The sequence below is a fragment of the Arachis hypogaea genome, chromosome 19 (assembly GCF_003086295.3).
Source record: "Arachis hypogaea cultivar Tifrunner chromosome 19, arahy.Tifrunner.gnm2.J5K5, whole genome shotgun sequence".
Classification (NCBI taxonomy): domain Eukaryota; kingdom Viridiplantae; phylum Streptophyta; class Magnoliopsida; order Fabales; family Fabaceae; genus Arachis; species Arachis hypogaea.
In genome coordinates, this window is record NC_092054.1 from 152,367,362 (window position 1) to 152,395,316 (window position 27,955).

Below are 27,955 nucleotides of genomic sequence, written 5' to 3' on the forward strand. Positions count from 1 at the left end.
ACGGGTTTAGAAGAGCGCAAGAGATCTAAAGTAGGACCACAAAATAAAGCAACCGGGATATCACAATATAACGAAAGTCAAAACTGAGATTTGCGGATATTTGTTTCAACGATACTTCAAACGATTTAAATGACATACACTAGAAGAAATGATGATACAAAATGAAGATACCTACGGGAAATCTAAACATCCTACGAGGAAATATACAAACTATGACCTCCCTTCAACAATACTCATCTGTGGGGGGTAAGACATAAGCTCTAAGTACAAGAACAGGTACAACTATATCCCAGTATTGGGATTGTTCCCGGCAAGGATAAGGGAAATTTCTAGACCTCTGCTAAAGGCTTGGTTAAACATGAGGCGAGTTTGGAATGTTGATACAAATGGGAACCATGAAAAGAATGCAATGGGTATAAAGATAATCATTCCCATGCCAGCATCATACAGGCGAGCAATTGATCGAACGGATTTCCATAGTCCCAGCTTCTTCATCACAGGCTTCCAAGCAGCAGCAATCTACACATGGACATGAACCAACGTAGAAAAATCAAATAGTAGTACTACAAAACGAAATAATTATTAAAACCATTTCATACATTATCTCCTCAATTCAGTGAGCTTTGTTTGGACAGTGGTACTGTTTTAGTCAAAAGAAATGGTTAAAATGGATAAGATTAACAATCAATCCCTGTATGGAACAAGATATATCATTCTCCTTTTGAGTTATGTCCACTCAATCTAAGTAGGAGATCATGCAAGTATCTCTGTCTGACAAGTATAAAAGAAAGTTAAGACATGAAGATCAGGAAAAAGAGAACTCACAGAAAGAATTCCCCATCCGGTGGGAATAAATGCCAATATCGAAGCAAATATGTCAGGTATGGACAACTTTGTCAATGCAACTGCAACGGCTATACCAGCCAGTGCCAACAAGAGGGAGACTCCTTGTATAAAGCGTAACAAAAGCTGGAAATTGACTGATATCTTCTGACTGAAGGTAAATACCTATAGAATAACAATACAAGGCCAACCTCAGGAATGAAGATGCAAAGTTACTGATACACACGCTATATACCACAGGCAATACATTTTCGCACCTTGAAAAGCAATATAAGCACGGCCAACACCACCCATGACAGGCCATAAACCTATCCAAAATACCAAACCTGATTGATTAGTTGACTGGGAGCTCATTGAATACAAGTAAATATGTTTAAAAGTTTTTCTTTAGTACATCAAACTGCCTGCATAAGTTCTATCAGTGAAGATAAAAACAATAAAGCGTATAACAAGAACCAAAAAAACTGCAAATGGAGTTGTAACTATGCAAACTTGATTAACTTTTCATGTTGAAATTTTAAAACACTCAAAATAAGATAAGAGGGAAGAGTTGTCCTCCTAGTTTGTTATACCCTCAATGAAGTATCTGATCCTTGCACATTAAGCTTGTACACAATGCCATACTGGAAGATGAAAAATCTTAGACTCAGGATGGTCTCTGCTATCCTTGAACCAAAACTCTTGATATGGGCCTGTTGACATGATAATTTATGAAAACTATAAGTGGAAAATATCACTGAATAAAGAAAACTTAACTCTAATATTAGGGTAAGGAGGAAGTGAAGTTTGATGGACCAGCTAGAGTCTATAGATACAAATAGAGATGCAAACAATTTTAAAAATGACTAGTTATATATTCAATACCAGTTCTTCATCCCACCAAGCTTCCCAGCTTTCTTCTCCCTTGACACCAATGCCACCTCTGTAAAGCAGCCAATTTGTCCAATCTCTGAAGTCTTCCACTACCCTTAAATGACACCACAAGAGGCTGAATCAGTAAAACTGAAACCAATGCCAGAGAGATTACAAAGATAATACTTACTTTTGCCACTCAAATCCAGACGGGTTGAATAAATAGGGAGCAAATAACCAGGACAGAGCCATAAACCAACTGCTTACTGTCAGAAGAATGTATGAGACTGCACCTCCATTATTATACCCATAAGCAAGATATACAATCAACAGAAGCACAACTTCCAGCCTGAAGAAGAAGACGAATTAGCATGCTTATGGGATAGAGAGGGATATGAATTGCAGATTGTGTGTAATGAAATTCTTTGGAATTCGGGAAACTTAATCTGTCAAAGGAATCAAATTTCAACTTTTATTTGAGGATCTTAGATATCTGCGTCACTTTCAATCACAAAATTACATGTAGATATTTCACTTATGCAATGCCTTCTGAGTTAAAGGAGCCTCACGCTTTAACGAAATGACTACGAGAGTAAAGTCTGTAATTCTCTGAAAATTTGATATGGCGGACAACAAACCCGCGGCCAGTTGCTTGATACTGTTCACAAATGAATATATTAGCAGTCGAAAAGAGTTAATAGAAAAAGATACATGATAAGGTAGGCAGACAAACCCTAGCACCACCATGGAGAATGGTCCGACCAAAATAGTGAGTTTTGGTACCCAATGAAAATGTGAAAAAAACAGAGCACAGCTGGAACTGCATTGTGACAAAACTGACAACAGCCTGCAAAGCAATCAAAATTGAAAGACCAAATCAAAAAAGGAAGAAATTTATTCCCCCTCCCCCAAAAGAAAGGAGCATTAAAGGCAACAGCTATGATGGGAGTTGAGCAAACATCTGGTTTCCAAATCTTGCCTTGTGAAACATGTATGGGAAGTTACTGCCTTACAAAAATAACACTTCCTGAGAAGGGACAAAACCTGGATACACCAAGCTGCCCTATCTCAAATCTAGAGATACGCACGGCAAAAAACGTGTGCACACAGGCATGGATTTCACATTATTTGCAAGTAGCTGGCAATATACACTTACCCTCAAGAAGCCTTGTTCAAGAATGAAGCCCAGGACCATTGGCACGGCTGTGAAGACACCAATCTGAAAGAGAAACTGTGTATTCAATGCAGCAGTCAGGGCAGCATTCTTCATTATCCTGGCCCTTTCTTCAATGGTTTCGCCAACACCAGATAGTGCCTGGAGACAGATTTCACTTAATTGATATAATAGAAGAAAAGTCAAAGTGAAAGATCCGCAGAACAAAACACTAGCCATATGTATTTGCCAATATTCATTGTAAGTAGCTGCTCTAATTATGTTCTTGAACCCTTAGCTTGTGCAACATTCTCATTTATCAGTAAAAGGAAAAGTTTGAACAAGGTTATCAAGCACTTGAATTAATTTGTGACCTCTTACAAATAGCTTGCAAGTTTAGGGACTCAATTGAGTTTAGGATTTTACAAGAACTATACTATTAAGTTCACCTAAACTTGTGTATGCTTTGCAATTTTAGATGAGTTTTGTTATTTTGCATTTGAAAACTTGGCGAAAGAACCCCACCAGCAAACAAGTTAAGAGCAATGTAATATTATCTCACATTTAAGACCAACCTTAGTCATAAAGATCACAATGAATACAGAATTTGCACAAATTATCATGAAACAGAATCACACGCAACATGAACAAGAGCAAACACAACCACCACCACCACTAGGTGTAATCAAGAAATCATGCAAAAATTTACAACAGTAAAAAATTAATGAAATCCAACTTACCAGATATGCTTTCCCATAAAGAAAGATGTATACAGTCAGCACAGTTAACTGCAAGATGACCAAGAAAAGGGGAGGAAATCCTTCAGAAGTGGAATAGTTCAGGTATGAGTTGATGTAGTGCAAAGGCGAGGATGATTATAAATAAGGCATGAATAATTTCATTTCATGATATGCATAAACAGAATGAAGGTTAGGTGTTGGTATATAAGTGTGCAGGTGAGAATAATTCTATATAAGGCACGAAAATTTTCATTCCATGATATGCATAAATAGAATGAGTGTAAGGCCTTGTTTTAAAGTCTCTGCTAGACTCGTAAAGTCCCGGTAGCTTGTCTTCTATCCCCTGGTAAACAAAAATAAAATATCCCATTTGCCTAATTTTGTCATGAGCCTCTTTGCCTGCTTCTGGTTTTCTTTACATAAACCACCTTAGGATATGTTTGGGAGATTTTCTGAGGTGGGAGGGAAAATTCATTGATGACAAGTAAAAAGGGGAGGAGTCGGTGAGAAATCTCTCTCTTGTTTGGAAGCTGGGTGGAGAAGGGAGTGCTTTGCATCTTGTCTCTGACGGGGTCGTTATTTTCATTGTTTGCAAAGGCAAGGGAGGGCTTCCATGTCCCCTGCCACCCCTTCAAAACAATCTTCCAACACATATTTGACAACCTGGCTGCACGACTCCACACCTTGCCCTCTTACACCATTTCTTCCAAACAAGCCTTTAAGCATATGTATAAGATCTACGAATTATCACTAGTAAATTCTTTTATAGTCATAGGCACTTAGGAGGATTGTGCTCCATTGAATGATCAAGTTACATCTCAGAAGTAATTGTAATAGGATACACGTGGTAATTACTTCATCAACTTTTGAGTTTGTCTACCAAGTCTTTTGGCTTTATTAGTAACAAGCTTGGGAATATCAACAACTATGGCCTGTGAGTCTTAAAGCCTATAATAAACTTTATTGTTGTGTTCTTTCTGTCTAGCCTCAACTAACATGCTGTGCAGGGAGGTAGTCTAGACTCACTGTTATACTACTAGGTCGTAGAATTGGTTTTATTAATATTTATCAGTACAGAGTCATGGGGTCTTCATCATGCCACTTTATTGACTTCTAACCTCCATTATAAACAATTATAAAATAATTGGCCAATCAATACTTAAAATAGTTAAAAACAAATGGCATACCATGGTACAAAAGTAGTATCCAACTGTTGTAAAATAGAAGGACATCATCCGGAAGAAATCGAGAAGTTGCCCAAGTCTGTACACATCCCGACTGAGAACTTGTTCACCATTACCACCAGAAACTTTCCCTTCAAATACTGCAATTTGATTGAGTCCAACATCCCTTCCCTTGCCGACCTGTAATTTTTACTCTTAGAACAGGGTTTATTATTGATACTCATACAACATTGTGATAAACGAACATGCCTCACCTGAATATATTCATGATGGGTAACATTTCCTTGACGCAAGGTAGAATTGAATCCTGCATATTAACAATAATCAAGAAAATGAACAGAAAATTTTTTTTGGGGGAGGGGGGGGGGGGGAGTCAAGAAATTCTCATGCAATTAGAACGACGTGATACATGTCATCTCTGCTTTGGGTTCAAAGCAGAATTCCCACCATGCCTGCAGTTTTCACTCATGCAGACAAACAAAAATCATCTTAACACTACCATAAGTAGAATACAAGATCCAACAGATCTTCAAACCATCAACAACTACTTTTCAAGATCATTTCACAGGGTTAATAAAGCCTAGAATCTCTTACTCTGCCTACTATACAAAAAAATATGTAAATTGGAAGTTGTTTTTTCAATAGTAATAATTTTATGACAGGTCATAAAAAAATAGTAATAAAGTATTAAGAGTAGTGAGTAATTAAAGCAATTGTTAGTGACAGCTGTGTCTCCACTATATTGGATTTGGCCCTTGATGTAGCTTACACAGTAAAATAATGCCCCCTATATATTCTCTCAACACTATCAATCTCTCATAATGGCAAAATCATAATTCAGATCCAACATTTGTCGTTGAATTCTAATAGATAGGTTCGCAAAACAAACTTGCAGCACCTAGAAGAGCACCTACAACACTGCAAACATTGTTCCATCAACAGAAACAGCCAAATAAGCAGAAACAAAAAGCCACACCTGCGTAGATATCTTCACTTATGTTTATAACACGAGAAGCCTTGCTGATACCACCACGGGTTATGTGGAAGACTCTATCGAAGACATCAGGATGACCATAATGCATACGAACCCTGAGCATATCATAATTAGCATATTTTATATCTAAATAGAATGGAACTTGTAAAAGATATCAACTGAAAAAAAAATGTAAAATTGGCTTACTTCAAAGGATTTGCTAAAACACGCTGACCCAAAGTCACAAAACTGGTTTCTTGGTTAGACATAAATGAGGCCAATGATGAGACACTGTATGCAAATATAGGTAAGTTACTAGAAGCTGTAAGTATTAAAATTTAAGCCAAATAAACACACTATATCACGTTTTATGCCACACATACCTTCCAGTAAATACATGCTCCCTAACACCAAGTATGGTTGGAGGACGAAGTCCATGATCAGAGTGAAACTCTTCAAGTAGATTCCTCATTTTTAGAGCCTCCTCAAAGTAGTTATCCTATAACAAAACTCACTAAACATCACAAACTTAAGGGAAAGCAAATAAATTTTACATTAATTACAAAACAAGAAAATTATCAACATAAGTTTATTTGCACAATATGTGAAAAGAGTAACCAAAATAAAACTAACCGTTTTCTAGGATACGAAGAGTTTTATTATGGTGTTGGGGAGAGGAGGAGAGAGAATAGAAGAGGAGAAGAAGAAGAGAGAGAGGGGGGGGGGGGGATTCTTAATCTTAGTGCAGTGGCTAATCTTACAGGAAAGTATGGCACACAACACAGGACAGTTTAGGAGGGTGCAGAAATTCAAACTAGATTATAAAGGCTTCACAAATTTTTTAGATGAATCAAATGAATTAGAGACAAATGTAAAAACACTTTATCACCTGATTCATGTCAATTGTCTGGATTGCATTTCCCCGAGTAAATATGATTGCATGGTTTTGATTCTCAGGCTTCCCTTCTCCAATTTTGGGATTCCCAGGTAATTTTACCGAGTATATTTCCTGTGATAAATGCTCAATTAAGTAAAACTACACAAAGTGGTGTAATTCATTAAAGAGAGTAACATCATGAAAGTAGCCTAAGAATAGATGAAATACAGAAGAGTATACTTGAAAGCCACAAATGCTAATTTGTGCAAGTAAATTTTCTGACATTTTGAACTAAACAGATAGATATAGACCAACTATTTTAGGTTTATGCATTTCATACATTACACATGAAAACATTATATAATTATTATTTATTTATTTATTTTCTTTTTTTACCAATTTTTATCATTAAAATCAGTGAATCTAAAAGTGGGTAGTTAATACACAGCAGCCATAAGTTGCAAAGCACTAGCAAGCAAACACCGCCAATCAATATATATGTACAGTTTTAAAATTTTGTGGGACTTAATTCTGTTTGTATAAAGTTTTCTGATTCTAACAAACTCATTCTACAACATAAAGATTGGTGACAGTGTTCTGCTTTTGGGGTTTTACAGCCTGGTTTGAAACAAATGTGCTAGATGTATAACCATTTATATGTCTCTATCTAACAGCTTAAGTTTTCAGAAGAGATGGTTTCATGACAAAATGCTTGCATCTTGAAGCGAGATTCCTCCAACCTGAATTTGTTATACAATAGAATCATTCTTGTGGTTTTCTTCTGGTGTTCAATACATGCTATTTTTAGGGATAGGTAGTTCAGGGTTTTCTATATGTAAAAGAAACAGGGAAAAGATATATTTAATTGTTTGAAGTGAATGACAATAATAAAAGATGCCATAGAAATCTGAAGGAAATTATGCAGAAGCTTCATAGATAAAAGATAAAATAAAAAATGAAATGATATGATTAGATGTCAAATCCATCAACTATATGGTTCAATCAAAACCATTTGAAATGTGCAAGCACAAACAGACCAACCAAGTTTGGACCTTGGAAAATAGTAGCTTCAATTAAGTTTTCCAACAATCTAATCGATAATTTTAGGAGGGAAAATGTAACTGCTTCCATGCAATTAATAACAATAAAGGTTTGGTTTAAGAAGACATACAATAAGTAGTGAAAAATCAAGTGATTGAAAATTCACCCTTGTACTCGGAATGGGGGGAATTAATGCTGATGATAAGGTTGCTAGAAAATAGAGAAGGTAGATACCAGCAAAAAACAAGAACAAAAGACACTAAATAAGACGGAAGGTACAGAAGAATGGCACCTTGTCTTTCCCATTGACATCAGCTTTCACCAGCTTTGAGTAGTACTCAGTGTTTACTTTTCCATCTCTTAAAGTTTCAACAGTGTCAATGAAAGCAACACGAAGAGCTTCATTTCTAAGGGCATGAAGAATTACAAATTAGATACTGAGCTAGAGAACTATGCAACTTGAATAATTAAGACAATGAAGTAGTTAATTGCTAATACAAGTTGATTAGTGAAATTGAACTAACCTTTGCATAAGTAAAGCAACATCAGCAGCCTCAGGCTTTTGCTCTTCTTTCTGCTTACCATAAATTTGACATGTCACAACATAAGTGAACTTAAGATCTGCCTGAGCACGTGCTTCAGGGGACAAATCAAACCCACGTGTATCAGACAGTTCATCAGAACTAGCTGGAGCCTCCAAATCTAAATTGTAAAAAGAAAGAGAAAAAGATGAAAAATTACTAGCATGCATATAAAGAACATATGAAGGAGTCTTATGAACTTACCTCCAACCGTTAACCTCTCCAAATATGTCTGAAGCATAAGAGCTTTCCTGTAATACATCATCCCCCGAACTGTAAATTTGAAACAAGAAAGAACAGAGAATGATCAAGATTTGAAACATTAAATGCAGTATTCAATATAATCCAATAGAATGTAAAATACCCTTCTAAAAGAAAATCGATCAAATGCAGCAAACAAATTTCAAATATTGAATATGACAAGAAATTAAAACATCAGCTAAGAAGGCACAATAAAAATCATTGTCGAAAATTACCAGTTCTGGCCAGTGTTTGTCCACGATATGAAGCCCAAAAACGCAATTCAAGGATATCATTAGCACTATCAAAAAGCTCTGTGTCAGGAGCATTTTCATCATGGCGGATTCGGGCTAGAAAGTTTTTCCACTCGTCTGCAGAGAATTATGAGAATTACATATTGATCAATACTGTTAAAACTGGTATAAGATACAGGAAGAATTGTAGGAACTGTGTGTACTGAATCAGGTATCCTTGACAATGTATTGAGAACATTAAGTACAATTGGGATAATTTCTGGTTCTGAGGGATTCTGGTACAAATAAATGGATAGAGATATAAGATTATTGATCTCACTCTTCCTATTTGTACTGCTCACACTTTTAGCAACCTTCTAACCAATTTTCTCAAACTTTCAAACACCAGTCCTAACTGATTAAGCAGTTTTTAAAAAATTCAGCTGCTGTTCCTCCAGACTGCAGCCTGGCAGCCCCTCCTTCCTGATCCCAACTTATCCCTTCACTATAAACCAGCCCTAAATCTGTTTCCTATCAAATAACAACAAATTTTATGTAAACAAAGCCGGCGTGAAGATAATCCAGAGAGCCTACAATGACAACCAGATAGCCACAACAACTAAACCTTGTCCTACTAAGCGGATTAGATGTCCCCATAGTGTCTATCTTTATCTTCAGACCACCAATGGTCTATATGAACACACTCCATCTGATTTTCTGTCCTTACCTACACTTCTATAAGCCTTCTCCACAAATATCCAACCCACATAACGTGAGATCCTACTATTTTTTTTCCAATGACATAAACCTATTTCCTTGTTACTTAGTTTTGACTGTCCAACATTTAGCCTTGTAAAATATGCCCCCCCCCTCCCCCCTCATTTTTTTTTTTTTTTTGAAGTTTGGTTATTATTCTTTCACCATTATAACACTGGACTTGAAGCGCTTCTCCTAACAAGAAAAGGATGCATATTAGCCCAATTTCATCCATCCAGCTTGAAGCCTATGGTTACATCACTACCAATTTCTTCGTCATTTCTTTCTTAATATAATGAACCATTAACTTGTGGGGAAACAACTTCGTGCTTTTCAACTGGTCTGATTTTAGCTTAAAATAACTGAACTAGCCTTATGGTTGCCTGAAGGTATTCCATAAGTGCAAGCAGAAATAGTGTCAAGCCAATTAGTTTCCATAATTAGGGGTTGCACATGGCCAGGACCGGGGCCAGGGCAAGATTCAGCTAGACCTGGGCCTATCTTAAAATTTCTTAAATTAACCCAAAAAACCAGGTCAAACCGGGGTCAACTCAACATTTAATTAACTACATAGTTTTTAAAATTATACATATTATATAACATCTTACAGCAAATAAATTATTCTAATGCAAAAATAACATCATATAACAAAAGATATTGAGGTACCTATCCATAATATACTTATAATCTTGTATTCTTAATAGAATCAAAATGGAGTGAGGAATACCTGGATAAATTTTCTGAAGATAGAACAGAGTTGATATGCCATCTTCATTTTTCTTTAGGAGTTCAGCCATGCTATAAAGCACAATCTCGGAATAATAAGGGGTGAAAACACTGCAAAAACGGAAGATATAAGTACACAAACAAGTGGAATGATGTCTTCCAAGATAAAAGGGTTACCTGAAGGACAACATCTCTCGAACTGGCTTTGTACGAGGCATCTTCATAAAAAGTGAATTTGTGAAGAACTCTAGCCTTCGTCTGGCTTCAAGATTTTTGGGTATGCTTGACGCGGATTCTTTAATGGTCAACAGAGAATATAATCGTTTGACTTGCAATCTCTGCATATACTATAGTTAGCTAATTCATAGACTAGGTATTAACACAACGATACAAAAACATATGATAATAACATACTAAGTCAGTATTCTTGGGCCACTTCAACTTTGCAAACAACCGCCCTTCATCCCTAGCTTTGGTCAGCAAATTCCATGTATCATAGTTCTCCCTATATAAATAAGAAAATAACATTAAATCATCTCACTGGTGGAAAGGGAGCAGTGCTATTTCAAAAATTATCAGTGTTCGACAACACCAGAGACAGACCTCAGATTTATATGAAGCACATCATATCGCACAACATCATACAGATCCTGAACAGCCCTAACTGCACCTCTTTCCAGTTCAGGTGTTTCAGTCTCTTTCTACACGAAGTAAAAACAATAGCAAGTCAAAATGTTAAGTAAATAACATAGAAGACACTAGGAAGAGAATGGATATATCAGATGCGAATCCCAAAAAAATGCAACTCTACTGCCAAAAAGATGAATACAGAACCATCATTTGAAGCCTCACTCTATTAATATATTCAGCAGGAACAAAAATTGCACCAGGCAATTTCTTCAATAGAAGAAACACAAGAAACAAGAGATAATAGTTAATACCAGGTAGGGAAAACCATATCCTATAACTCGGGTTCCCCACAACAGAGAATCCTCAGTATTATCAAAGAACATGCACAAAGTTCCAATCCAGGTGCATCATATGATGTAGAAACAATGACAACTCCAGAGGCAAGTTATATAGAGGGTACTAAGAGAATGAAATATAATCTGGGATTTAACACAGATATAAAGAACAAACGTATCATATCAATGAAACAGCTGGAGAAATTTAATATGGAATTTACAGTTTCGACCCATAAATATTCAAAAAAAGCATGCTACTGTCATAAGTATAGATGAATAAAGAAGCATTATTTCTAGCATTCAACTCAAATAATATATTCAGCAGGAAAAACCTGCACTGGATGTTTCTTTCTAAAGAGAAACAATAGAAGCTAGAGTTACTATATAGAAATAATCATATCCTCTAAATTGTTTCCACTAAACAACCATGTTCATAACAAGAGAAGCCACAATATTAGCATAGAACATATGCAAAGCAACAATATGGTATGGAAGATGCAAGCTTTCTATCCCAACCACATTCCCCAAAGAACAAGAAATATCTAAAGTCGCAATAATTTTATTGCCTTCCACATCCCTTTTCTCTAGAAGGGCAGCATTGTAAAGAAAGAGCAGTGCTACAAAAGTAAGGATTAGGAGTTCTGCAGAAGAAATAAATTTAAAAAAAAAAAAACACCACAAGAGCAAGGCAGTCATTAATCACAACAAAATGCATAGTTTTCCTTCAAATCCATGTGAATTTCACAGACAGCAATGACAATTCATTACAGTACTTCAATAGAAAAAAAAAAACACAGATGTCATAAAACAATGTCTCCTGAAAGGTCTATAATACCTTTAAAAAAAGGTTTAATCCTCTTGTTATAAAGAAGAAATCCATCAAGACAGAGAAGATGCTTATGAAGGGTTAGCGTTACGGATTAAGGGAAAAAAGGAATTTCAGAATAAAGATTAGATACAAGATGAACAAATTAAAGTTGAAAAGCATACAAAGAAAGAATATGCAGCATATCAAAATTTTGTTGACTAAAACAGAAGATATGGCGATGTGATCATTTATAAAATAGTGCAATAAAATATTAGATGCTAACCAGAATCCCCATCAAAGCAGTTACTCTTGATATCACAAGAGCCATCTTGTTTAACTGGAAATCTGCATGAATATTCCCATTATCGATACTTGCATTAATATCCCCATATATCCTTTCAACCCTGGTATAGTGGAAATAATTGTGCAGGAAAAAACAACCAAAAATCAATAAATATCAACAATAAAGTTCATCACAAAGGTTTCATGTGCTTCAATATAACAGCTTACTCACCACATCCTTCCCACTTCATCTAATATTTCTGTTAAAATGAGTTTAATAGCATAGTAACACTCCTGAACAGCATATTTCATATAGTCATCTCTTGAAATCCTATCCCAAAGCTCATACTGAGTGTCTCTATTCTCAGTAGCAATATCCTTAGCCAAAAATATCTACATAATCATGCACAAGAAGTAAAGACCAAATCAAAGAATCTAAACAGAACGATAACAGTTAGTACTAAATCTTTCATGGTAATGCAATACATGATTATCAGAATCAAACAGTTCTTTTCTGTTCAAGTTGTTCAATTTCATTGGATTCTCAAGGGCATGAAGGTTACAAATATGACATGGCAAGAATTGCGGCAAGGATTGTGGGAGGATTCAAATTATTAGTTTCTGGCGACTAGCCAGATTACATCCACATTACATAGGTCCAACACAACCCAAATGATAAAATTGAGCTTTTTCCTTCTGCAAATAATTCTAGGCCCTATAATAATTATTGAATTTCAAAATCATTTATAAAGTTGCCTATAAGCTGTCATGACAACTGTAGAGCGAAAATATTTAAAACTGCATGAAAAACTCGGAAAAATGGTCTTCCAATTCACAAATAGAAAAACATGAATACAATATCTGGAACTACCTTGCTTGCAAGTAGGAAAAGTGGCCACTGAACCAAAGGAAGATCCCCCGAGTTTCTAGGCATTAAAAGCAACTCCATTTCACTGCAAGCAAGGGAGAACAACATACATGTATTAGAATCTGATAATTAGAAAAGAAAAATGCTAAATACAAGAAAAGCCAAGAAAAATATATAATAGCTGAAAGACTAACAAGTCAGTTATATAATCTTCCTCCCTTAGATTTGTTATGATCTCATTCCAAAATGGCGAAAACCGAGCAGCATCAAACTTTTGCTTCTCCACAGCCTTTAGATGAAAGAACAATTGAGTAAGAAGAAATTGTTGAACATCAAAAGGACTCGACTAATCTTTATCAAGACATCAGATCGATGGAAAATGTTTTTTAGAGACATTGTACTAAGTTAGTATAATGTTATTAAATTTCTTTATATCAATAAAATTGCTCGATCCCCCCAAAATGCAATGATGGCAGTGTTGTAGTCAGTACAAAAGATATGTGATTAGTTAGTAACCAGCAAACAGTAATATGTTGTGAACAAATTTTATTTTCCTTTCCCCAAAGCAAATGGCTGACCTGAGAAGTTGACTGGCGGGAGCCCCTGAAAATATGTAAATGATCGAGAAATGTATGAGTAGATATAAAGAATATGACAACACAGCGGGGGCAAAAACCCAAAATGGAGATGTAACTTAAACAACTATGATAGAAAAAGAAAACATACACGGACAACTATCTTCCAATCCCCCCCCCCCCCAACAAAAAAAAGAGAGTTCACGGCCAGAAACAGCACCTGTTGGATAAAGGAACATGAAGGGTGTCCATAAAAGCTCTAGGAAACTGCTCAAAAAGTTTGTGTAGTGCTTCAAGTGACCTAATCTGTTGCCAGACAAAGGGGGGAAATTACATACACACAGACCCAACAAATTGCAAGAGTAACAGATATTAATAACAACTTCAATACCCAAAAAATCACATACCTCTCCTAGACGATCTCTTGCCCCAAGCAAGAATCCCCAGATAGCAGATACAAGTGTGTAAAAAACTTGAAGATCTAATAGATAGATCTGAAAAAATGGGAATCGATAAATTGGACAATGTGGGTGAAAAGAAATAAAAGGGATACAAAATAGAATATTGTGTAAAACTTGGGGTACAAGTTATAAATTATGTAATAGGAAAACACATTTCTAACAAATCAGTACATGACCAGAGATTTGATTGTAATAATAAGACATGCAATCATACTGAATTTCTTTCAGAATATTCCTCTCATCTCTCTTATATCTCTCCTCAGTACTTAGATTTTCACGAGGTTTCACTCAGTTTCACTCTTTTTTGGACACTCAAACTATATAGTACCACAAACTGTTAGTAATCAGCACAAGTGTACCAGGGTCAACACTAGGAAGTACAAGAAAATTTTCATGGGGTGTTTCTAGAAAGCCTATGAGAGCATATTAGAGTGAAGAATTGCAGAGTAAGGAGGATTGGAGCCCTACTTTGAGGCTGGCTACACCAAAGCAAGTGTCTGAGTTATCAAGTGATTTGATAAGCAAAATCATACTTTATCCTTAACAACAACTTGCAAGATAAATTCAAGCGAAAAAGAGAACAAACAGAAACAGGCATGAACTTACAGCAAACACCGGAGCCCATAAGCTAGCAACTGTCAATGCATTATGATTATCTGAACAAACAAAGGCTCTTTTAAGTAACTGATAGAATCAACCAGGAAACAAGACGACAAAAGAAAAAAAATCAAGTCATTGCTTACTTTTAGAGACAAAATCATGCCAAGAATATTCTATATTATCCTGTTTTATTATCTCCCTTGTTGGCTTCACCAGGGGCTTGATCTAGAAACCACAAAAATTTAAGGCAAAATAGTATATAGAACAAATGGATGCATGCAAGCACACATGTGTAGCTATCTAGACAAGGAGGACAAACCTGGAGAAAGTATGCGAACGAGAACTTTCCACTCAAAATAATAAGCCAAAATAGCAGATACCTGAAAGGAGAATATAACTACCAAGTAAAGAACATGACCTAGATTTGAATATAACTACCAAGAGTAATCTCCCCGAGATATAATTTCCACGTTTGTTAGTTTATGTCATTAAGAAAGAATTGCTTGTGCCCCATATCTTTGTATTCTAGTTTTTCATCTTAATAAAAATAATTCTTTTATTTTTATTTTTTTTTGACAGGAAAATGTTGAGATGTGGATGCAAGAACTATAAATTCCCAGTGTTCTAAAGTAAGACTATAGCATATAATGGAATTCGAGTGTGTACTTTATGAAATCTGTAGTCCTTTCATACATTCCTCGCCCAACATAATGGCGTTCCTTAAGAAGTTCACAGAACACCCCAAAAAGAAAACACAAACCAACAGTCAGAATGACTCAACAAGATATTTAACATAATATTAAGAAATATGATCGCCGAAACTAAAGCAGCTGAGCACATTAAACCTGGCGCATCCATTTCACAAAGCGAATTACAGACCATCGGTCGCATTGATTTGTAAGCTGATGCATTGCAGGTATCCGCATGAGAAAACCAATGAAAAATTGGACACCGGCATAAATCCCAATGACAAACACATACAATTTGTAAAAAGCTGAATTTCCATTTCTTTTATTCTCTTCCATGAGTGCTTTACTGCAGTGAGATATGATCACTTCAGACAATCCAGACTTCAAAGAAAAATCATAAAACCAGATAAAGAACAATAACATAATTGAGGGCATACATACACATAAAGGAAGGTAATGAAAACTGAAGCAAGGCTGAACCAAAGAAAACGTAGAAATATTCGGGACACAGCTAGACCCCTTGTTGTTGAATATGCACCATACATCATCAAAACATCCAGAACACCTAAAGTAATGAAGAGATGAAAGGATGAAATAATATATTAAGGCCTTCTCCTCTACTTAATGAAATTCCTTTCCGTATAATAATAAAGTACTAGTAAGAAACTATTTTAGTGGAACAAGCCCACAAATAACTTGGTATTTAGATCAAGAAGTTCAGCAGAACAGAACAGTTACAAATCCATAACTTAAAATATAGCATAACCTCACAAAATAAATACATACTCTCTAGAAACTTCATCACAACAAATGTTGGTCCAAGACTAAGAACCTCTCGCAAAGTCTTCGCATTAAGATTTTCATCATTGAAGGCAAGAATGGTTAGACCCTAAACATTAAGAATTAAGTTGAAAATTAGCACAATGAAAAAAGAAAGGCTAATAGACCATGAAAGTATATGCCAAATAATATGATATTATCCAAAATGTGAAAGGAGAAAAGAGAATTTTGTATTTAAAGGAGCAATTTTTATAACAAAAGAAATTTCATTAAGGTAAAGAGGAAAACAAATACGAAAGAAAAGGAGTAAATAAGATCCACCCCAACCAAAAGAAAAACTAAGAAAGCCACAACATCAACGGATAGTAGCTTTGCAATCTCTCAACGTGTCTGAGAGAGAAAGTCCTCTGAAAAGTTTATATGCCTTACATGATGTTAAACTCCTAAATTTATCCCAAACACTAACTTTTCCTGAGAATCTATCATTAAAGGTGCATAGGTTGTATTCTACCCAAATATCCCAAATAGTGGCATATATAAAAAAATAATAATAATAAAAAATACACTGAATGTTTAATTAAACCTGAAACATCATGAAAAGAAATATCCACAAACGGTGGAAGCTGTGATAGAGATGAAAAAAGGTCCGATGCTCCACAAAAGATGTTTTCCCTCGATGCTGACTTCCACCAGATATAAGCATTTTCTGAAAGTTAAAAATACAAATAAATAGATCAACAAGGATTTACCCAAAAATAAAATAAAATTATGATAATGATCAGTTTTCAAGAATCAGATCATATACTAAGTTTCATTATGTAATCAATGCTTGGCTCAACCTAACTTTCACTAAAAAAACTTATATTGTTAAGTAGAAATATATGAAACGCTTATATCTAATAGTATACATGGTCCCACTGTACGTCAAGAGCAAACAATGCAATGCCTCATCTTACCTTCTGATTAACTTTTATTTGCACAACACAGGGTAACAACAACCAAACTCTGGACCATTTGGCCAAAGAGGCTCCAGTAAAATATGATCAATTTCTTTTTCTTTTTCTTTTTCATAAAAGCTTAAGCTATTAGATAGAGAACACGAATTGTTTCAAATGTAATAACCCTCTTATGCAAGGTCAAGATGAGTCTTGTAAATAAAATGTGGCGGAAAATGGCACAAATAGAGCTATAGCCCTCTAACAAATTGGCCCAATTTATAAATCAAATTAGTTGTGGTTCAATCCACTGATTCTGATTTAGATCAAAAGATTAAGTTTCATTTCACCATGTATAGGTTCCACCATACATTTAAGTTATGCTACTGCTAGAGGCAATAAAACCTACTTTCTGTCTTTCTCGTCCTCATCCGGTATCACAGCCCACCATTATTATATCTTGCTAGCACTAGAATGCCGAGAACTACTAGCAGACACCTTTTTAAAAATAAGTGCAGGCAGGAATATTGTTCATAAAGCAGATACTAAGTATTGAATTGCCGTATTTTAACACTACTATAGCATGTCAATGGAAACCACACAAACCTTTGATTTAGGCAGTGGCTTTTGGAAAAATGAAGAGCTTGTGCGCCAAGGCCAACTAAGCTCAAAGCAATGAAGTGACCTAAAAAATGGGGATCAGATTAATGAATAAGAAACAACAGAATAATCATTTGACACTCACTGACGACTCCTTACCAGAAGTACTCGTTAAAATCATCATAATTTCTCCAGGATGAATGAGGTGCCTTCCCATTATCATTGTTACCAGCTTCCTAAAATTCCATGTAAAATTAGTGATGAATTCCTAAAGGAAAAAAAAAGAGAGAGATAATCTACCTAAATTCCAGTTGAAAAGCATTTCTCCAATTATAAAAGAAAAACAACATAACCAAGACATTAACTATTGCCGTTCAAAAACCCAAGGAGAGAAGTGAAAATAAAATAATACACTATGCATCTTTTGTTCTTTATTTAAATGGTTGGAACAAACAGTCATGAATATTTTCCTGCACAACTCCTGATCCACAATTACATAGAACGCCTTAGTTATAATACCTTGGTTATAATTTAAGGCACATGATCAGTGCAACTTGCTAAAATTTCTTAACACTTTAACAACATTCACCAAATACCTTAGCTAGACCCAATAAAGTTTTTCGGTGAGGTAGTTATTGACATTATCATCCTGTTTCTAAAACTTCTTGGCTAAAACCGGACAAACTGACCAACGACATAGGACACATCAAAATGCATCTAATAATTTTCAAATCACAAAAACTTGCATAAATAAATAATTTTCTACAATTTTGACAACTCAAAATTCCAAGATACTGTGTGGTTTCCCCGTGAAGAGGGAACCATTTCCTATTTTCATCTTTATTATAGTTTGAGAAGTTGAGAGAGGAGAGAGAAGAGAAGGTAGAGAGTGAGAGAGAAAGTTAGAGTGAAAACATCTTACCAATCACACCAAATTTTTAACTTCCTCATTTATGAGAAATATTGTCATTAAAAGCTTAACATAGTCAGTCCCAAACACAAATAAAAGAGGAGATTGTGTTAAGCTATTGGCAGTCAATGTAAAATTTCACAAAACACTATGTGATGGATCAGATTTAAAATAGAAAACAGTGACCTTATTTCGTCCATGTATATCTAGTGAGAAAATGCATAATTTTTCTAGGCTGTATTAAATTTTTTATTGAAAATAAAAAACGGGAACTGTGCAACTCAAACTATTACAAGGTCTCAACAGAATTTTCAGCTCAACAATGACACTTCTCATCAGAGATTTTAGACCATGTTTTATAGGGTAAGCATCCTTTTTAATGTCATCAATAGTACCCAGTCAGTACCCACAACCAAATATTCTGGTTACGATCTACTAGCAATCTGCACAGCTTTTTCCCGTTTTTGTATTTCGTAAAGTTTAAGAAACTAAAAGTACACATAGAATAGTGGTAAACTTACTGCATTAACAACATCATAAAGAGGAAAGATAACTTTATCAAGAAATGAGACACCATTCTCAGAGGTGCAACTCTTAGCTGGCTGGGCAACATGTTGTCTTAATATCTCATCCATCTCTCTAACCATCTGGATATCAATTAAGAAATTATCAGGCTCCAGATAACAGGGAAAACAACATAGACAAACCATAAACCCTACTTGGTAAAATCATTATGAAAGGAGGGGGAGGGGGGGAGGCAGAATATATGCAGTATACCAAATAAAAGTTAAGTAAATAAGAAGATTCGTTAGGAACAAAATCACAGAATTTCAACGTATGAATGGCAATTTAGGAGCTCCAGCAACATCACAACATCCTCAGAGCAATTATGGAGTCAAATTATGATTAATATAACTAATAAGAGAAACTTCACATCCTCCTGTTCACTAGAATGTTGGAGACTTGAAATTAATAAATAATCCTATTACTTGGCAATGGTTTACAAAACATCAGTAGATTAATAAGAAACTTTACAGAGCCAATAAAAAAGAGCTTTCACTCAGACTTCATCCAATTAACTTACATGATGGAATATGTAGCACAAACATTCTGGAAGAAACCTGATATTGGCAGCTTCACCCCATATTAAAAAGTATAAAGAAAGATATAGCAATATCTTCTCCTTATTAACAGCTTCCAAACTGAGAAAAACCATTTGACCTCCTTTAGTGACAATCTTTGTAAACCACAAAAAGTCAACTAACATTAAACCAAAAGATGTGTATCATTACTTGCTCCAAACTGGCTGAATACATAAGTAGTCACACCACTTTATATAATTATCAAGGGACTTAAGGAAAACTTGCCGCACAGCTGCTTCATCCAATCTCTGGAAACAAGATATACAACATAAGAGAAAGAGAAACCAACAGATGAACCTTCTCTAGTTGGTAGTGTAAGTGTAATAAAAGATTAGTAACACTAAGGACTTCCCAATTGCCTGAACAAGTAATATGTGGCAATCAAAAACAGAAACAGTGAGGGGAGATATGCAGGATAAAGATACATAACCAAGAGTTTACATTATATTTATGATACATAAAATGTTGGCATGTAAATTACTTTACATTAGTGATGGCATAAGTTAGTGGCCCTAGTTGACAGGTACCCACATGAAATGTAAGTGGAAAGGTGTCTCCTTTTCATCTTTATCATCAAGCAGAAGAGATAGCGGACAATGTGTAGTATGTTGATGTATTAATAATTTTTTCTTCTTAATGAGAAATGAAAGATTAACCAGAGATAGAATATAAGGTATCCATCAGGATATAAGAAAAAAGAAAACAAAATAGCTACTAAAAGATTGATACATCTAATAAGACAACCTCTCTATGTATCTACCAAAGAAAGACATTTCAAAAGACCATTTGCAGAACACCACAAAGAAGCTAAGAAAGTAATCGTATCTGAAGTATTGAAAAACTGGAGACTTCTCAAAGTTCTAATATTCCAGCTTAAAGACAATAGAGAACAGCAGAAACTGAACAATGACAACATTGATTATTACACTGATCTGAGCACCATTAAAATGTGGGAAAGGGAATGCTTCTTCAAACGCACCAATAAAAATCAGGCATTCACTATACTTTCAAAATTTGACTTGTCATTGCATAGATCTACTAAATGAAGTAATAATTAACAAATGGAAATAGTGTTGCTTCAGCCAGCCTTATTACACAAATTCCTAGTTCATATCCTTTAGAATTGCATATCTCTATTTTTACACACACAACTGTTTACCTTGGGAAACTTTAGGAGTTAAATATGGACTAATGAACAGTTTAATCAATTTCAATGAAATAACATAATACAACTCTGACATCTAAAAGAAACAAAGAATTACAGGATCAGTTGCATCTGGAATTCGAAGCCGAGATTGCTCATTCGCAAGAAGGTGGACTATGTGCTCGCGCTGATTAGATACATTATCTTTCTGCCAGCAACAAATGATAGTTATTTGAGGCTTCAGAACATCAAATAAATTAGAACAAACAAAATTAATGAAAATGAAGATAAAGTACAAAATCCAAAAGGCAGCAGAGAACTACAATTGTCAGAAGAACTCTATTTAAATTAAGAGTTTTTACAGCATAAATAAATTTCCTTGCTTTAGGAATTTCTGAAAAATGATCCAAGTAATTGAAGTCATATTCATGCACCTTATCCTATCAGCTTAAACTTTTGGAACAAGTGATTTCACGACACAGTATTAGAGCTTCTATGACCTAAAGGTCTATAGTTCAATCCTTGTTGATGATTTCAAAAGAAAAAATTTTTAAGACATTAAAAAGGGGAAAAAATACTGTGCAAAATTCATGCAAGGAAAAAGAGACTCTTGAGTGAGAGCACCGTGTTAGATACATAACCATTAAAGCTCAAACTTTTGAGACAAGTGGTTTATGACATTAAATATGGTCTAGCCCATCATAGATGGGATGCTGACCCATCATATTCTACTACTAACTCTAGTCCTTTAAAATTTATTCTCAAGTTTCATGTTTCTTTTGGCTTGGAATTTTGTGTTTCAAGATTTGGGGGAATTTTTAGGTGGAGGATGTTCCTTACTTTAAAGATTTTACCAGCTTATATAATTTCTCTACTTTACATAATCTGCCCAAGAGAAACCTTTCATTCTATTCAAGAAAATTATTTGAGATGGAACTTTCACTTTATTAGAGACACGAGAATTAGAGAATGGGCCTTTTTAATTCATTTGTCAATGTTCTTGTTCATTTTCCATTAAAAATAAGGATTTAGCTAAAGAGAACCCTATGAGCATTGGCTAAGAGAGTTAAAATAAAAAGTTTTGACGCTTCCAATGTATTACCAATTCAATCAATGCATTGGGAACTTAAAAATTTTGTGTGTTCTATTAAAAATATACTTAATTAGTACTCTTAGGTCACTTGTTGGCAAGACCTAAAAAAAAGCAAAATCTTTCTATTAGGAAACCTCTAATTGAAGGAATAGACATCTTCCTATTGTTGCAGAGAACCAAAAGGGAGACAATGAGGATTACATCAAATTTGAAACAAGAGTATGCAAAGTAAATCCCAAGCTAAATGTATAAATATTCAAGGATTAGTGATGAACATGAAATATTAATATTTTTCTAAAAAATAAAACAATTAAGTTTCAGAAAATATCAGAAAGATAAATTAGTTTAAGTACAGGGAAGAATGTGAAAAACAGAGAGAAGCATATCAATCTCGACTTGGAACCACATAGAAACCCTGATATACAGACCTGAAATCCAAAAGTATACTGCAAAAAGTCAAGCATGTCAGCATTCCTTGTAGAAGAAGTGAAGGCTTCCCTAGGCAACTCTGGCAAGCCAGAAAAATATCTTAAGGCTGACACTGCTGCTTGAACCTAGTAAAAAAATTTCTTTAGGTAATAAACAGACACGAATTCACAAAAAATGGCGATTTAGAACAAAGAAAGTCAATCACCTCAGGGAAAGAAACAATAGCATTTGTTGAAGATGCAGCATCTAAGGGAATGATGTTGTAAGCTATCAAGTCCTCCGTTAATGCAGAATCTGATTCCATGACCCGCTTGAGCTGCAACAGAAAGAAAGCAATTGAAGGGAAGCTCAAATCTAGGAAATATTTCATTCTGATCGAAATAGACAGTTTCGGAGTGCATAAGATGCTTCCAAAGTCAAACCAAGATAGTCTGTGTTAACTGCAATACCTTGGTAGCCAACTCCATGTTAAACCAACTACACACATTTATTTATTTAGTTATATAAAATATTTCATGAAGAAATAAGTGAAATGTGATGATGAAGGATCAACTATCAACCTGAAAAGAAACAGTGAAAAATGAAACCAAGGCTAAACTTAAACCTTTCTGTTATTCTTCACTTTTAGAGTATTGGATGCATCTTAAAGTAAAATGACATTATCATTGCTTCAAGTGTACCACTATAATAATAATTCTGGTCCAAAATAACCGCCATGAATCCACTTATCCCAAAAGCTTAAACTAATAAGAGAAGACACATGAATGGTCCTATCTCTAACAAGCAAAAGCCTCTTTTGGGCTTGAAGCCTAATAGTGCATAAGCTTTTTTCCTTTCTTTTTTGTGTCTTATGCACTTTTTTTTTTGGGCGTAACAAGAATCAAACTCTTGACCTTTTAGTCATAAGATCTAATATTATGTCATGAAACCGTTTATTCCAAAAGTTTAAGCTGATATGTGAAGGCATATGAATGGTTATAAGGCTTACGCACAATCACATTTCAAGTCCAAAAGAATTCTTGTGTGAGGAGGTGTAATAGAAATATAACTATTCATGCGTCTCCTCCTATCATCTTAAGCTTTTGAAATAATTATTTTCATGATATTGACCTAAAAGTCTTAGAGTTCAATCCTTGTCAAACCCAAAAGAAAAAATGTAAGCATAAGGCAAAACAAAAAGATAAAAGGGAAAAAAAGCCTATGTAAAATTCACAGAAATCCAAAAATGAAAAAAAGAAAAACACTATTGCATGAGGGGCATATTAGAAATATAATTATTCATATTCCTCTACTTATCAGCTTAAGATTTCAGAATAAGTGGTTTTATAATGATAATTGTCTAGCTACAATTATGCATATACATTAAAGAAATTATTAAAAACATCTTGATCTTTAGATCAATTTAATTGAATGTTTGAATATTCAAAATAACCCTTATCAATTATTCTATTCTTATACTTACTCTTTATTTCCATTTAGTGGAAAAAATAATTCATTTTACCTTATTTTTTCTAAATGGGCAATTATTTGAGACCAAATAAAATTTTAAGAGTGGACAAATAATTTCAGACCAGAGGGATTAATATATTACATTACATGCATTAAAGGAATCTTTTCCAGAACAATGCACAGGCAAGAATCAGTTTAACCGTTTATATATTTGTGCACTTCAAGAAATCAACCTCATCTGGAATTTCTTGGGTTAGCTGCTCAAGTACTGTCCCCAAAACCTTTAAGGTAGCAAAAACCCGTTTCCTCTTCACAGTCTTGCGCTCCAACCTGTATAAGAAGAAAAAGCAAAACTGAGGAAAACAGCTACAATCAATACAAAACAATTCAGATGATAAAATTAAAGCCATGATAGATAGCTAAGATGTTTTTGAAGTTTCAGTGACCAAGTATTATGTAGTGCCTAATCAATCATTTTGGATAAACAATAAAATATTCTTAGGAGGGAAGAAATAGAAGTACGAGATAGGAAACTTTTAGCATCTATTTGGTGTTAAGCTCATGATCTTTATAGAGGATTTTCCCTTTCGGACTTGTTGAGAGATTAGAAAGCTATGCTTTATAGATAAATCTTTTGCTTTGTTTTGATTTTCTATAGTGTATGCAGTGTACTAGCTGCCCCATTTGATTCAATCTGGATTACAAGGATACCAGATTCACAGTCAAAATACTATTCTTCATGAACAATAATTATGACATATACCTCTAAGTTACATTTATTGTGCTATTCCGGTAATAGAAGATCACATAAAATAAAATATAAAACATATTTTCACAAACATAATAGTGGCCAAAGTTGGATACAGTTTCCCTTAAACAACCTTCTGAAACCAAAGCAACTTGTGTCATATATGTTCAACTTTCTCCTCATGTGTAAGATTAGAGACATGAATGACTTCCAAATTCAATTTTGAGAGGATTTGCCGGACTGTATATATTAAATCAGTAATAACTAAATAAAAGTGAAACTCAACTCCATAAGCTTAATGCCTGATTGCAGAATAATAACAATTCCAATTTTTGGTATACTCCTTATCTACATCTCTATTTCACTGAACTAAGGGGAAAATATTTATGGAACTTATCAAACTTTGTAATAATATGGAAAACAACAATCAAGCTATGCCATTGCATTAAGCAGGACCCAATGGAGGGCAAAAAGAAAGCATAAGATTATCCAAATCAGTGTTATGTCTATCTACTTGGACAAAAAACATACTCGCCAAGATCCCGGCTGAAAGCACCAGATTCCCTCAACTTCATCTCTTCCTCGTGCAATTTCTCTACATTATTCTTCTCTCTATAAAGCTTATAGAACTCTTGTAATCGAGCAACATCCCGACTTCTATCTATGGTTCCAACTTCTCGTTTAGCCAGCTTTTGCTGAAAATATAAGTAAAAAAGAAGATAAGAAAGTAATAAAACATAGCTACCCAAAAGAATCATAGGAGAGGTCTACTAAGGTGGAAAGAAACATTAGAAGATGATAATGAATACTTTACAAATAACAAAGGAAAACAAGAACAAAATAGGGGGTTTCACAAAAATTCCCTCTGGGAATAAGTGGAACCTTCTTCGGCAGTCCTCCCAGTTCAAAAACAATTTTTATAATGGTAATTTTTTTTGGGATAAAAATGTGATTATTATAATAAGTCCTTTAAGAATATAAAAGGAAAAAGGGGGGGGGAAAAAGTAAAGGTTGCACAGAAAATTCACTTTTAGGTTTAATTGAACCTTCTGAGGCCTCCCACAAAAAAGAGAATGACTATGACTTTACTGCTTAGATATGTAGGTCATGAAATAATCGCATCACATAATAATAAAGAACTACAATGCAAAAGTAAAGAACAACATAAAATTTTAAAAAGAATTACAAATTGAAGAAAAAATTAAGAAAGAAGTGTGGGTAAAAAGATCATGATAGTATTTCATTAAGCAGCAAAAATTGTCATAGAAAATAGTTGACAATGATTATACAGGAAAGTTTATGCATTAAACTTAAATCAAAGGTGCATCCAGTCCTAAAATACAAAAGGATGCCAAATGACAAGAACTTTTCAGAGACAGGCTTTGAGAAACCATGTACATACACACCAGGATGCGCAACACAAGTATTTTAAGTAAAATTTGCATTCCAGATAGAAAATCAGAAAAATACTATGTACCTTAATGACAGACATCAAACCGGTCTTAAATTGTAAAACACCCCGTCCCTCACTGTTAGGGTCCAAATTTTGTGACAATGAATATGCATGCTCACATACTGCAAATCGAATAAGATTCCATTAGAACAATTGTTAGGAACTTTAAGAACTTCAATGACCGAATTAAAGGATATATCGGCACTCCCAAGCGACAATATCTTAATTCAAATAACATATACACTTTCAACATTTAACATTGATAGAAATATGCACATGTTAATAATGTGCCTTCTCATATTACTAGAACTCCTAGTTTATAGTGTAAATTAATGTAACAGATACTTTTTGTTTTTAAATCAAATATTTAAAATCGTTAGAGATACGCACATGGTAATTATGTGCATGCTCATATTATTCAATATTCTTAGTTTGCTAATGAGTTGATTGACAGAAGGGGATATCTTTTCCTTCTCCTCTTTCTTGTTTTGTTGACATATATATCCATTATGCTGACTATATATTGGATGTCAAAAAACCCATATCAACAAAAGTAAACAGAACACTCGCATAAAGAATACAAAGTAGTAAGTGAAGAAGAACATACAAATTCTAGAGACATTGGGATCATCATCTTGAATTTCGTCTGCAACTCGAAGAATTTCATCAATATCCCGGTTTTTTGCAAGAGCGGATGGCACATTCCCAGCAATTCCACCAACAGGTCGCCCATATGCATCATCACCAATTCTCTCCCTCCTTAATGCAGCACGTACTAACCGCTCCCAAAGTTCCTCAACTCGAGGCATTTTTCTAACAATAATATTTAGTGAAACCACACAAACTAACAGTTAAAGAAAAAGTAAAATAAAATTGAGCAAAAAACCCATTATAGCATGGGGACAATAAGTAAAACTAACATATAAAGAGTGACAGGGAGTCACCACTGAGCCCCAGCAGAGCATTTACCAATATTAACTTATTCTTTAAACAAAATTATCTTGTATATTTAAAAATGTGGAGGATGCCAAACTCCACAAACAGACCAAATGAATAAATGCACATGACTTGTGCTATGAATGCAATGCAATGCAGTACTCTGCAATACAATCATTAAGAAATTACGAACAACAGCGATATTCTTTATATATTGGCACTGAATAACCAGCTTCCGGCAAGGTATGCAACGACTCAAGCTTAACAGTACTCGTACCTATGGAACTTAGACGTTCATAACAGCATGAAATGATAACAAGTTGATAAGAAAGACGAGAAACGGTTCTTGAATCAAGTGGATCCAATTCAGCTCGCTCTATAGCATCAAATCAGTAGGCACTAGACAATCTACTGCAAAATACAGGTCATATTCCATGTTTAGATAAAAGACATGAGACGATGCAGCAAACTATAGCCAATAATAAACCGTCATTGCAATAATAAACACGAGATCACATTATTCAACCTAAAATGGACTTCCTACACTTCAGAAACCAAATTTCCAAAACAAATAAAACAAAACAAAAAGTGAAGATCGAAGAACTTCCATTGGAGTGGTTAATTTTCTCGAAAAGTAAACAGAATAAGAGGGAAAATAAGCGAAGGAGAGAGGAAATGAGGAACCTGATAAACCCTAGAGGTATGGTCCGGAGTTGAAAACGAGCAGAATCTGGTCTCTGATTAGTGTGATTCGAACGAAAAAGCGGTTTGTGTTGCTTTTCTTCGTTTTGAAAAGATGAAGAGGGATGCGAAATGCGGAGATATAGAAAAGAAAAATGGGGTAAAAAAAAAAGAAAAAGATGTAAACGACAAAGCTGAAAGTTTAAGT

The 27,955-nt window shown here is 34.6% G+C and overlaps 1 protein-coding gene across 3 annotated transcripts; it reads right to left on the reverse strand.

Moving 5' to 3' along the window:
• Positions 1–68: 68 nt before the first annotated feature.
• LOC112776109 (callose synthase 9) lies at positions 69–27,955 on the reverse strand. 3 transcript variants are annotated; one of them, XM_025820111.3, is made up of 53 exons: positions 27,751–27,955; positions 27,344–27,477; positions 26,738–26,943; positions 26,155–26,252; positions 25,209–25,372; positions 24,163–24,259; positions 22,686–22,796; positions 22,480–22,605; positions 21,077–21,166; positions 19,965–20,062; positions 19,757–19,874; positions 19,194–19,319; positions 17,922–17,998; positions 17,769–17,847; positions 16,811–16,933; positions 16,234–16,336; positions 15,889–16,012; positions 15,604–15,793; positions 15,425–15,477; positions 15,078–15,138; positions 14,902–14,983; positions 14,765–14,814; positions 14,105–14,191; positions 13,918–14,003; positions 13,701–13,725; positions 13,317–13,411; positions 13,126–13,207; positions 12,487–12,647; positions 12,256–12,376; positions 10,803–10,900; positions 10,614–10,704; positions 10,377–10,537; positions 10,201–10,310; positions 8,721–8,855; positions 8,449–8,517; positions 8,188–8,365; positions 7,956–8,070; positions 6,635–6,754; positions 6,129–6,244; positions 5,953–6,036; positions 5,749–5,861; positions 5,027–5,079; positions 4,776–4,952; positions 3,589–3,636; positions 2,852–3,010; positions 2,429–2,542; positions 2,265–2,353; positions 1,886–2,044; positions 1,708–1,810; positions 1,416–1,535; positions 1,101–1,151; positions 826–1,008; positions 69–519 (listed from the first exon to the last, which is right to left on the reverse strand). In XM_025820111.3, exons 3-53 carry the CDS (start codon positions 26,937–26,939, stop codon positions 283–285), a joined length of 5,712 nt encoding a protein of 1,903 aa, XP_025675896.1. In that variant the 5' UTR covers positions 26,940–26,943; positions 27,344–27,477; positions 27,751–27,955; the 3' UTR covers positions 69–282. The 3 variants fall into 3 exon arrangements, with proteins under 3 accessions (XP_025675896.1, XP_029151419.1, XP_029151420.1); XM_029295586.2 differs by having other exon boundaries at positions 27,344–27,474; positions 27,751–27,927; XM_029295587.2 differs by lacking the exon at positions 27,344–27,477 and having other exon boundaries at positions 27,751–27,919.